The sequence below is a fragment of the Diachasma alloeum genome, unplaced genomic scaffold, assembly GCF_001412515.2.
Source record: "Diachasma alloeum isolate Michigan unplaced genomic scaffold, Dall2.0 Dall_scaffold_01045, whole genome shotgun sequence".
Lineage (NCBI taxonomy): Eukaryota > Metazoa > Arthropoda > Insecta > Hymenoptera > Braconidae > Diachasma > Diachasma alloeum.
Window position 1 is genome coordinate 5,896 of NW_021681157.1, and position 12,666 is coordinate 18,561.

Here is a 12,666-nt window from a genome sequence, read left to right on the forward strand (position 1 = left end):
TCCACACTGAAAATCAGTTCATCATCTTCACTCGTCTTTAATTGAGAGCAGGGGGAATGGCAATAATCATTTCTTACATTAATCAAGATGTTATGAATTCTTGAAATATTCATAGAATGTTTTTTCTTTTTTTTTTTGCTGAAAAAAGGAGAAAATACAAAAAAATAGTTTTCTATTAATTTTTTAATGAAACTGAGAAGAAGCGACAAAAAGCATTCCGTCCATTTCCCCTCTCTCCCCTTTACTGGTCACCAAAATACATATATAAAAAAATCGAACAAATAAGAAGCTGAGCTTCAGAGAAACAAAAAAAAATTAATTCTAAGGATATGTTGATCCTTAAAAGCATAGAATATGAACTTGAAGAGTATTGATGAGGGATTCAAACGATCAAAGTCGAGGAGTGTTCGAGTTGAAAATAATCCTACAAGTTAACAAAATGTCTTAAAGACTTCTATTAGTTTCTACCTCGATAACGACTTCAGCTCCAATGACATTTGGAATTCTTGTGGTGGTTGACTGATCATCAACAGAACTATTACCTTCACCATCCAGTCGAGGACGTTGTGTTGGCCTTGAAATAGTGTCGCTCTCATTAGTAGGGTCCTCAACCTCAGAAATAGATCTTCGTATTGGGGGCGTATTCTCATTGGGAGTTGTCGCAGCTCTGTTTCGCCCCGAGACTCGAAACCCTTGCCTCATCTGAACCTCAGTCATTAAGATGTCATCCTTAATATGTATGTGAGCCATGTCTGGTATCTGCAGAACAATACTCTGATTATCGTTCCTGCGTAGAGTACCCCTGATTGTGACGTGTGATCCCAATGCAGGATTTCCGTTAGCCTCAAATGAGGTCACATAGACAGGAAGTCGGTATTTCACAGCATCCGTGAGGATGCCACTCCCGTACGTGGAATTATTGGTGATGACACTGGCAAATTCTAGTTTGATATAGCCTGTGAGGGTCACAGGTCCAGTCACTTCACCTATTTGATCCCAATTGATAGTAACATATTCAATTGGGTCTGGGGTGAGTTGGGGCATAGGTCCCAGAATTGACACCGTCCTATGAGCCTGGATAAAAATCTCAATGCTCATTAAATTATCTTCAGCCCGACGATATAGGGGATTAGCTACATTGACCCTGCCTCTCGTAATCCTTACACTCTAGAACAAAAGAAATGGTCACTATTTCCGCAATTTTTCTATACTCCATACTACATAATATTTCAGAAAACTTACCTGACGCATTAGTCGACCCTCAAATTCGGCGATTCTCCTTCCCCAGAAAAGAATTCTTATCAAACGGTTCGACAGGTTTGAAAAGATGCAACGATACGGGTGATTGGCTGACCGAGTAACGTTTGCCCTCAACCTGGGCTCATCAATGCGGATAATAGCACCTGTAACATCGCTGAAAATGAACAACATTTAATTATTCACTTGATTCATTTTTTTTCCATTTTTCATTTTCATTGATTATTCCTTGAAAAACTCAATGCCATTCAGAATAATTTTCAGATATTAATTTTTTCATCCACGTGGAGGGTGGATCCTAACCTTCCCCCATTTTCATATTCATATAATTAATTTCCCTCCAATAAAAATAGAAAAATAACTCACACAAGTGTATCTCCAACTTCCAGTTGATCGAACTCCTCGTCCGACGTTAGAACAAAATTAATTTGTTCCTCTTCCATAGTTGATTACGTTTTTACAAAGCACGCCAATGTTTCTCCTTCAGCAGAGGCTAACCGGAAAGGGCGACATTTCACGAAGCGGAAATGGCGTGCGCTCTCTCATGAAAATCGTCTTATTTTCAACAACACTCCACACGACTTTTGTTGCCCGCCATAATTCAAATTTAAATATAATACTACATTTTTTTACTACATGTTTCCAATTTTAACATTTATCATTTGAATTTAAGAAGAACATATGAACAAAACGAAGAATATGTAAAACCATTCAATTCATATAATTTGAATCATTTTTTTTTTCAAAACAATGAAAAAGAAATATTATTACTTCAAAAAGTGTGTCATCATATCTTCTTTGTTTTGGTTTTTAGTTTATGCTCTTTTACAAAAAAAAAATACTCTTGTGACTGTTGGCAAGTCTTATAAAACTAACCATGATCGATTCTTCTCTATAATAATATTACTCTGTTATAAATTTAATATATTATTATGCAGTTTTATCTATGAATATAATAAAAAATATCAGTCTCATTTTATAGGTAACTCTAAGCGTTTTTTTTTTAGTTTCTCCTTACTTATTCGAAAAATGTTTTTTTGTAATTTCATGTCATTATTTCTATGAGAAAAATAGAAATTCGAAGAATTTTTATGACATGTTGTAAGCATAAAATATTGAAAAATAGTTTTTACTTCTGGATTTGTTTTTTTTTTTTATTCAAAAAATAAATTATTATGAAAGTACTTTCTGAAAGTTTTTTCTCATTAAAAACTTTTTTTTCCTGTAGTGCAAATCATAAAAAATAAAAAAATAACTGTATAACTTTCGTGAGTCAAAACCCCCTGACATCAAAACCATCTGTTTCTTTGAACTCCTCAGCATCTTCAATTTGGGCTACGTTGCACCTAGACTGTCTCTCAACTATTGCTCTGCCATCCATCACACGAACATTTCCTGAGACTCGTCCTAAATAATGGACAATGGTGTCTGCCTCGTAAATATTCAGATCGATTGGTCGTCGATCTGAATCATTAGAGTGCGTGAAATTAGTATCCATTATGGAGACAAATGCAACGATCTGAAAGACATAATGGACAGAAGTACTACTAATTGAAATTAAACATAAAATCTTCTGATCATTGTCTAAAATATTTCCCATTCAGAATAATTATTTCTTATGAAAAAACAAAAAACCAGAAAAGTTACGCAACATTTTTTCTATAAAATCATTGTGCATCCAACAACAACAACAACAACAACAACAACAACAACAACAATAATAATAATAAAATGACCAATAGAAGCTTCAGAAGAGTCTGACATAATTTTCCACTTAAGGAGTTTTTGCAGATATTCCCCCAGTTTTCACGTTTCTCCCGATTTTCTGAGAAACGGTTGATAAAATTGACACGAAGAAATATATCGTTTTTAAGTTTTATCATTATTTAATGACTCACGAAGTTTCGTCGCAGTGGAAGAATTTTCTACGTCTTCACCAAACTTTTTCGAAAATTCAAAAAACTTTAGTAAAAATGCACAAAAATAGGCCCTCGGCTATGAAACTTTATGAGTCATTGAATGACGATAAAACCTAAAAACTATTTTTTTTGTGTTAATCTGATCAACAGTTTCCCGAAAATTTACGAAAAACATGAAAAGTAGTGAGATATCGACAATAACTTCTTAACTACATTTTTGTATTGAAGTATTTCGTGCAATAACAAAAGTGCAAGTGATATTGTCCAGTAGAAATTTTTCGACATTAATTAGACATAAAAAAATATGTCTCCATACCTTTCTCCTCTCACGAAAATAATTGAGACAAATTTAATTATTTGAGCTGAGAAATTTAATTAAAATAGGAGCATATTTCAATAAAAAAATGAATTAATTGGTATGGGAAGTAATGTATACCTGCCCAGTTATATTTTGGACGAAACTGTCAGCGTGCTCTCCCCAAAATATCATCCTGATGGCCCTGCCAGTAAGATTTGTGAAAATCATTTTCACACAACCCTGGTTCCAGGAATAATCAGTGGGTCCTGGACTCTCTCTTCCTCGAATGACTCCCAGCAGTGGCCTATAAAATAAAACATTTATTAATTTTTATTGCTTTATTTGATATAGGCAAGCGTGGGGTAAAAGTGACATGTAGGGTAAAATGAACCTGTAAGAAATTGTTTTATTGTTCATTTTTTAAATTTTCATGTTCCAAGAAACATAAACAGATGACTGAAATATTTGGCAATTAGTGAATTGATAGGCTGGCAAGTAGCACTTCCTAGTAACGCAAAAATACAAATGATACAAATAATTCGCTAATGACTAAGTACACCTGCAAGTGGGGTTGGAAAATTTTATTTCAGTTATACTTCAACGGTATTATTTAATATTGAATTCAATACATTCTTAAACAATTCACCAAGGCATTTATTACTGTAGATAACCATTATATAGCCCGAGAAAGATTTCATGGCGTTAATAGCCAATACATCAGTTTAAATGAAAAAGAGTCCGTTTTACCCAATCCTGCTCTAAATTTTCTCTTTATATTCATTTTTTTCAACACAATAGAAATATCGAAATAGCGACTGAATGTGTTTCATAACCTACAATTCAAATAACGTTACATTTATGTAGGTAATTTTTTTTTCAATTTGAGTTTTCGTGTTCAGCCTGTAAAAGTCGATTTTTACTACACATTAACATTTCATAGTTTATAATAATGATGAAAAATTATTATTAAATTAATACTTACATGATATTGTATCCAGGCTCCAAATAATCGACATCGTCATTCGATGCAAGCGTAAAAAAGTCGATCTCATTGTCAGCCTCTGCCATGATGTGTAGACAGATTTCTTTTTGTCACATAAAATAATTTTCCAACGAACAGCAATTTTTTAACAGCACAAAAACCACTGAAGACGGGAGGTGCTAAGTTTTGGCGGCAAACGTTGTTGCCGACTTGTCGCTCTATAAAAATGGGATACGTCATTTCCATGAGTTAGCCGCATAATTTCATCGTGAATTATTATGATGAATTAAAAAAATCCATTCCGTTCAATTAAAAAAAGATTAGCACATTCAATTGAAAAAATCAATTGAAAAAATAGTTAATTCAGTATAAATAACAATTAAAAACAAATTCTGTGTAAATAATGCTATGTGGCAATCATGGAGAACCTCTATTCTCCATGGTGGTAATTTAGTCGAAACGACACTCTATGTCGATTTCATACGTTCGTGGCTGAACTGTCAGTTCGACTTCGACTTTCGATTTTCGATTCGATTACCTTCAATTCGAGTTCGCATCCGACGCCATTATGCTTTCCTTTATATGATAGGAATTGTCAGGAATGTAAAATCGAACATATTATAATCAATTGTATACTGAATGCAGAATCTAATGATCTAAAAGTCTTTTCCTTTTACGTGTATTCACCTGAAACCCGGCCCGAATATTTTTTCTACGGAATTGTTGCTACTGCGAAATAACTATCTATTTTGNATATATATATATATATATATATATGAGGACCAGGAGCTGGAGCCATATTCCAACACTCCCTCCTGGCTGCTTCTGTGTCCTCCAGTATGAAAAGGTTATCATCAAATTTATATACTTTTGTTCCCTAAACAGACAGAAAAACAATAATTAGATATTCACATTCATTATTTTGTTAACTTGGCACTTGTGTAATTCAAACGCCAGAGGTTTGGTAAACACGTCAGCCAATTGATCTCTGGAAGTTATCCAGTTTACTTTGATCAAATTGAGTTTCACACATTCTTTGATGTGATGGGCTTTGACATCGATAATATGTCTCAATTTATTTCCCCCACTAATCTCAGCACTACTCGTCGCTGCCTTATTATCGCACCACAATGTCATAGGTAATTGGGGTGGAAATATTAATTTCAGAGAATTCAAAATAGACATCTCTTGACTAGCTTCGCTCATCGCAACATATTCTGCTTTACAAGTAGATAGAGCTACATACGACCGTTTATAAGTTCTCCAAATAATTGAATCACCAAACAGTTTAATTACAAAACCACACGTAGTCAATGATCCTTTGCAATCAGCAAAGCTAGCATCTGAGTATGCTTCAATCACATCAGTCTCCCCAGTGTATCTTAGACCTAAAGCAGAAGTACCTCTCAAATACCTCAGTACTCTCTTCACCAGTTTCCAATCGTCATCAGTTGGACTTACCTGGTGTCTGCTCAACACATTGACCGCGTAGGAAATGTCTGGTGTAGTCGGTCTTGCTAGATATAGTAAGCTACCTACTACTTCTCTGTATGGACAATTCATTCTCTCATCAGTCATAACATAGATTTCACCCGCAATATCTGATTCTCTCAGTTTGCGCTCATGATTAGATGCCTGTGTAGTTAACATTGGAGTTCTTTGAGGATGTGAATTTTCAAACCCGTATTTAATCAGTAATTTCTAAACGTATCTTTCTTGACTCAATTTTAATATTCTGTTCTCTCGATCTCGTTTAATAAATATATTTAAAAATTCTTTTGGCTCACCTAGGACAGTCATTTCAAATTCAGAACTCAGTGCTAACTTAACCTCATCCAGCTTAAATTTGTCATTACTCGCCATGATAATATCATCTACATATAATAACAAAATCAAGAATTCATCCTCATGACTCCAAGTAAATAAGCAAGGCTCTAGATCAGAGTTAACAAGTCCTACACCAAAGGCTACTTCAGTGAATTTCTTGTTCCATCGCTTGGGGCTAATTCGAAGTCCATATAGAGACTTCTTTAACCTACACACTTTAATTTCCCTTTCCAGATCAGAATGTTGAGTCCCTTCAGGGATTTCCATGTAAATTTCCTCGTCAATCTCAGCATTCAAAAATGCAGTTTTAACGTCCAACTGACATGTATCTAAATTGTATTTATTGATTATAGCAAATACTACCCTGACCAAGTTCATTCTGGATACTGGAGCATTGGTTTCTCTTAGTTCGTAGACATTTCGATCTTTAAAACCTCGAATGACTAATCTAGCTTTATGACGGGTCTTGCCAGTCGCTTCTAACTTCCGTTTAAAGATCCATCTCGAGTCAATGATGTTAGCTTTCTGACCATTTTGATTACAGATAGCNCACCAGTTTCCAATCGTCATCAGTTGGACTTACCTGGTGTCTGCTCAACACATTGACCGCGTAGGAAATGTCTGGTGTAGTCGGTCTTGCTAGATATAGTAAGCTACCTACTACTTCTCTGTATGGACAATTCATTCTCTCATCAGTCATAACATAGATTTCACCCGCAATATCTGATTCTCTCAGTTTGCGCTCATGATTAGATGCCTGTGTAGTTAACATTGGAGTTCTTTGAGGATGTGAATTTTCAAACCCGTATTTAATCAGTAATTTCTAAACGTATCTTTCTTGACTCAATTTTAATATTCTGTTCTCTCGATCTCGTTTAATAAATATATTTAAAAATTCTTTTGGCTCACCTAGGACAGTCATTTCAAATTCAGAACTCAGTGCTAACTTAACCTCATCCAGCTTAAATTTGTCATTACTCGCCATGATAATATCATCTACATATAATAACAAAATCAAGAATTCATCCTCATGACTCCAAGTAAATAAGCAAGGCTCTAGATCAGAGTTAACAAGTCCTACACCAAAGGCTACTTCAGTGAATTTCTTGTTCCATCGCTTGGGGCTAATTCGAAGTCCATATAGAGACTTCTTTAACCTACACACTTTAATTTCCCTTTCCAGATCAGAATGTTGAGTCCCTTCAGGGATTTCCATGTAAATTTCCTCGTCAATCTCAGCATTCAAAAATGCAGTTTTAACGTCCAACTGACATGTATCTAAATTGTATTTATTGATTATAGCAAATACTACCCTGACCAAGTTCATTCTGGATACTGGAGCATTGGTTTCTCTTAGTTCGTAGACATTTCGATCTTTAAAACCTCGAATGACTAATCTAGCTTTATGACGGGTCTTGCCAGTCGCTTCTAACTTCCGTTTAAAGATCCATCTCGAGTCAATGATGTTAGCTTTCTGACCATTTTGATTACAGATAGCTCTGTCTACAATTTTCCATACTTTATTTTTACTCATCGAATTTAATTCCTCCTCTGTAGCAACTGACCACCTATTCTTTTGTACCCCCTGCATGGCATCTTTGAAATTGATTGGATCTGAATTGATATCAGCAAGAAGAGCATGACATACCTCGTCAGTTAAATTGTCCAGAGCTATCTCACCCTCACCCTGTGATAAACAAGCCAAAAATAATCCAGAAGTCGGACTCGCGTCGATTGGTAATGTTGCAAGGTTTGATCCCTGTGCTGTTTCACTGATGGGTTCATCGACCTCTTTTATCTCTGACCTTGGAGTTACCTTTGTCGGCCTACCCCTTTTTCTCTTCGGTACTCCCTCCGATTTGGAGGCCTCATCAACATCGCTCGAACCCTTATCAAAACCTACAAACCAATCCTCCTTGTTTATCACTTCTTGAACTTCTGGGACATCTCTGATTTCACATCTCTTGTACTTATCACCATAAACCTTTTTCTCAATAAACCTGACATGTCTACGTTCATAGAATTTACCTTCTTCTGGTTTCAGCAATATGTATCCTGTTGGAGTGTAACCAACCAGAATACCTCTCACACCTATTGCCCTAAATTTAGGTCTTACTTTTCTTTGAACTTTCATGTACGCCAAACAGCCAAATCTTTTTATCTGATTAATATCAAAACTATGTTTCGTTGCAAACTCTTCTAATGGAGTTTTCATTTCATTGGATTTGTGAGGTGTTCGATTATACGCGTATACAGCGGCAGACAGAGCCAGATCCCACATGTTTTCTGGTAATTTCGCGTCAAACATATACGTACGGATCTTTTTCTGGATTGTCTGGTTGTATCTTTCTGAGACGCCATTATGTTCCGGAGTATCAAGACTCGCCAATTGTATTTCCGCACCTAATCTTTTCAACACCTCAACTGTATGTCCTCCGGTAAATTCTGTCCCTTGATCTGACCTAAGATAACAGACCTTCGCGTCGTAACCCAACAAGTTTCTACAACTCCTGACAAACATTTCAAAACACCGACCTGTTTCACTCTTCGCTCTCATCGGGTATGCCATAGCAAATCTCGATTTATCGTCAATGAAGACTGATATAAACCTCTATCCTTTCGGATATGTGGTTAGAGATATTGGCCCCATTACATCAGAGTGTATTACTTGCAAAGGTTCTGTTGCCCGACTTCTTATTTTGGGGAATAACAATCTGTTAAATTTAGAAGCTAAACAAACCTCACAATCGATTATTGACTCGTCAAAAATCACGTCTCTTAATTCTTTGTTATTCGGGAATTTTAATTGAATAGCTTTGAGATATGCTATTGATGCATGACCAAACCTATCATGCCACAGTAAAGCTTTATGATTATTACTACAAAGTTTGTCGTTATCATTCACAAATATAGAAAAAATCTCGTCACTTTCGTAAAGATTCACCTCGTCTACATTATTTAATTTTCTATCCCAAATTGAGAAATCAATGTTTGAGTGTATGGATGGATCTGAAGTTGTTTTAGGGTTTTCTATATTACTAAGATTTTCTTCTCGTCCAACTTCAGATTGTTTACTTTCTATCGCCTCGGTTAATACTTCTACAATTTGCTCGCCATCCTCAATTGGAATTTCCTTATCCGAAACTTTTTCATCAAGTTTAGCTGTGACACTACGCGTCATATATTTTCTTATCTCCGTCTCACCTGCTACCATATTAGCTATAACTCGTCTAGTTGTATTCGCCTGGAATTGTTTACTAACCTTACTATGCTTATTTATTTCCAAATCTATAATAAAATATGGCTTTCTATACACACCGGAGATAAATAATTCATTAGAATCTGGGTTAAAAATGTCTATTTTTTTGTCGTCCAGATAAATTCCAAGACCCATTTCTGCGAAACGTCTTAATATTAAATTAAACAGTAAGTTAGCTTGAAGAGCATCAGCAAATATAACCTCGTCTATCACAAATTTCTTTCCATTCAACAATTCGATTTCTACCTGACCTACTCCCTCCGTTTTCAAGTCCGCATTTTCATTTTTATTAGCACATTTAATCACACCCTTAGCTTGCTCGTCAATCGACTTGAATATTAGCTTCGAATTTGGTAAGTGCTCAGTAGCACCGGAATCTGCTAGAAATTTAGTGATAAACTTATTTTTCTGGATATTTATACCCACATGCATTGCCTGACCTACACATGATTTATCGTTCACTTCCATGTATTCTTCTGAACAGTCCAAAATTGACTTACCCTTCTCATTGTTATCTGCTTCTGAGGTTTTCCTTGAGTCTTCCTTACTGGCCTTTGTATTGACTTTGGACTTAGAATAACTGTTATCTCCCCTGCCCATTTGCTTATCAAATCTGCTCCTTTTGGCACTTCTTGAGTCATTCGCATCATTTGACCTTCTCTTCAGTGACCCAATTGCACGCCCAGATCCACGAAAACCTCTACCCCGCGAACTGTTATTTTTAGCATTTAATTTTGACTTGTATGCCTCACCTGATTTTGGACACTCGATGCTGGTATAACCATATTCCTTGCATCGATAGCAAAGTTTTCCTTTTCCTTTACCTGGACAGAATCGACCAACATGACCAAAGCCGCGACACTCGAAGAATCTCACACTTTGAGCTGCAAAGTTTGCAGTTCTCAACTCGCCGATGTCTGGCTCATTTTGTTTCATGATTGCTTCTTCCTGCCTCATAACAGTTTTTAATTGATCATATGTCAAGGGTAGCTTATTTTCTATTTTAGCTGAGGACTGTAACAACTGTACCATTGGCACAGACTTAATAATGGCATTATTGAACGCGTCTCTTTTCTCATATTCAGACAAAGGGGTGGTATCAGGAGAATTTTCATAATTACGAATAGCTTTTTCAAATTTATCGGAAAACTCACCAGCTGTACATTTAGTGATATCATATCTCATGCTAGTAATTTCCAGTCTTACAGAGGCTGAGGAAATGTTGTTCTCATATTTCTTGATTTGTTTGAGTTTGTTTAATATTTCAACAGGATCTTGCATTGATACTACTTTAGAATAATAATCTTCATTTATGTGCTTAATTAATATATCTCCCACTTCGAATTTATGCTCGTCCAAAGTCTTTTGATCTCCACTAAATTTTCCACTTCTTTCTATTACATATAGTAGCTTGCGAGATCTTACTTCTGATTTGAAATAATCAAAGAAATTTTCATATCGCGTACTGCTATCTAATTTATGATCTCTTTCACTGATGGTCCCCTGTCTAATAGATGGAGTTTAATAGTTTCAGCAACCACATCAGCATTGCTGTCTCTGGTGCTTTCACCATTTTGATTCAGTCCTAGTGGGTCTAGATTTACTAAATGTCTTTTAACAATGTTCTGAATTTTCTCATTTAACTCCCCATCCTTTTCATTCTTACCGCCATTGTTTGATAAATCTGACCCATTTCTTACCTCTTTACCCTGACTGTCATAGTCAGTCCACGTCAACATTTTCTCCAGATTTTGTTCGATGCAGGAAAGTCCGTCATCCCAATCATTTTTCACTTCTTTGATGCTATCCAGTAACCAGCGACTTGTGTTGCTTTGAATATTTACGACTTCACCGAGTGCGCTGATCACCGAGTGCGCTGATCACCGAGTCCAGTTTAGTACAGGCTATTTCTAGCCTGTCCTGCACCGGAATTGCAGCTCGCGATTTATTTAGGTGATTTCTCGTTGGATTCTTTGGGTGAATTGGTGCTGAGTACTTTATGAGAACTTTTGGTTCTACATATGCTGTACTTTTAATTTGGGGTTTATTGTTACCTGTTTTGAGAGCATCAACTACTACTGACTCATCACTGTGTCGTCCGGGCGGCACACCTGATCGTTTCTCCACGTCCTCGTCATTCTCGTCAACCTCGTCGCCCTTACCATTCTCTTCAATTTTCTCACCCCCGTCCATGCTCTCCACATTATCACTTTTCTCACTGACCTCAGTAGTAATTGGTGGATGTTCCTCATAAACTTCAGGCATGATGGGAGGTGTGTTGGTTAGAAGCTTATCTTCATACCATTTTGTCAGTGCTATCGACTGATTCTCCGATATCATGTTTTTACCTGTTAAAATTAATTTAGTTTATGATTAATTAATTATAATTTTATGAGAATTATATGATGTGCTCCGCTGCTAATAAGATGAACACAATCATTGTCACCATTAGAACTTTGTACACAAATTAGAAATGTACACAAAGACTAATTTATGCCCAAAAAGTCGATCAGTTTCAAACGTCGTACGNAAGATGAACACAATCATTGTCAGCATTAGAACTTTGAACACAAATTAGAAATGTACACAAAGACTAATTTATGCCCAAAAAGTCGATCAGTTTCAAACGTCGTACGGTCAAACGTGCTACCGCCAATCAACCGTATGGAACATCCTAATATCAGATTTGATTCTGAAAACTATACATGTATATATATATTTTATAACTAGTATATTTATTTTAATTCGAATTTTTGTTGCTAGACTAAATTGCGAAGTTATTTGCCAGCCAATATCCTCACAAGCACTCAATCACATGCATTTCTCAGCTCTTTCTCGTCCTGACCTCTTGTCAACTCACGTCGACTCACATTAACTCACGTCAACTTGTAACACTTGATCTTGTGAGTTTTCAGTAATAGAGTTTCCTCTATCACTTCGAGAATAACATTCTCTCCTCTGTGAAACTTATCGAATCCGAAGGAAGTAGTCAAGTTCTTCCACAATTCCCACAAGTCGTCCCCTGTGGTAATTTTAATCAAATTAATGATTACGATTCAATTTCACAGTGAGGTGCATGTTAATTCATATTTTCTTTTCCTCGTCGGGTTTGGTTGGAACACGT

At 36.0% G+C, this 12,666-nt stretch overlaps 2 protein-coding genes across 2 annotated transcripts; both read right to left on the reverse strand.

Moving 5' to 3' along the window:
- Positions 1–207: 207 nt before the first annotated feature.
- Positions 208–2,384, reverse strand: LOC107045670. Its single transcript, XM_015268002.1, has 3 exons — positions 1,624–2,384; positions 1,243–1,414; positions 208–1,167 (listed from the first exon to the last, which is right to left on the reverse strand). Exons 1-3 carry the CDS (start codon positions 1,698–1,700, stop codon positions 445–447), a joined length of 972 nt encoding a protein of 323 aa, XP_015123488.1. The 5' UTR covers positions 1,701–2,384; the 3' UTR covers positions 208–444.
- Positions 2,385–2,457: 73 nt separating this feature from the next.
- On the reverse strand, positions 2,458–4,658 carry LOC107045671. The gene is made up of 3 exons (XM_015268003.1): positions 4,457–4,658; positions 3,613–3,778; positions 2,458–2,776 (listed from the first exon to the last, which is right to left on the reverse strand). The coding sequence occupies exons 1-3, from the start codon at positions 4,540–4,542 to the stop codon at positions 2,531–2,533; spliced, it is 498 nt and encodes a 165-aa protein (XP_015123489.1). The 5' UTR covers positions 4,543–4,658; the 3' UTR covers positions 2,458–2,530.
- Positions 4,659–12,666: the final 8,008 nt, after the last annotated feature.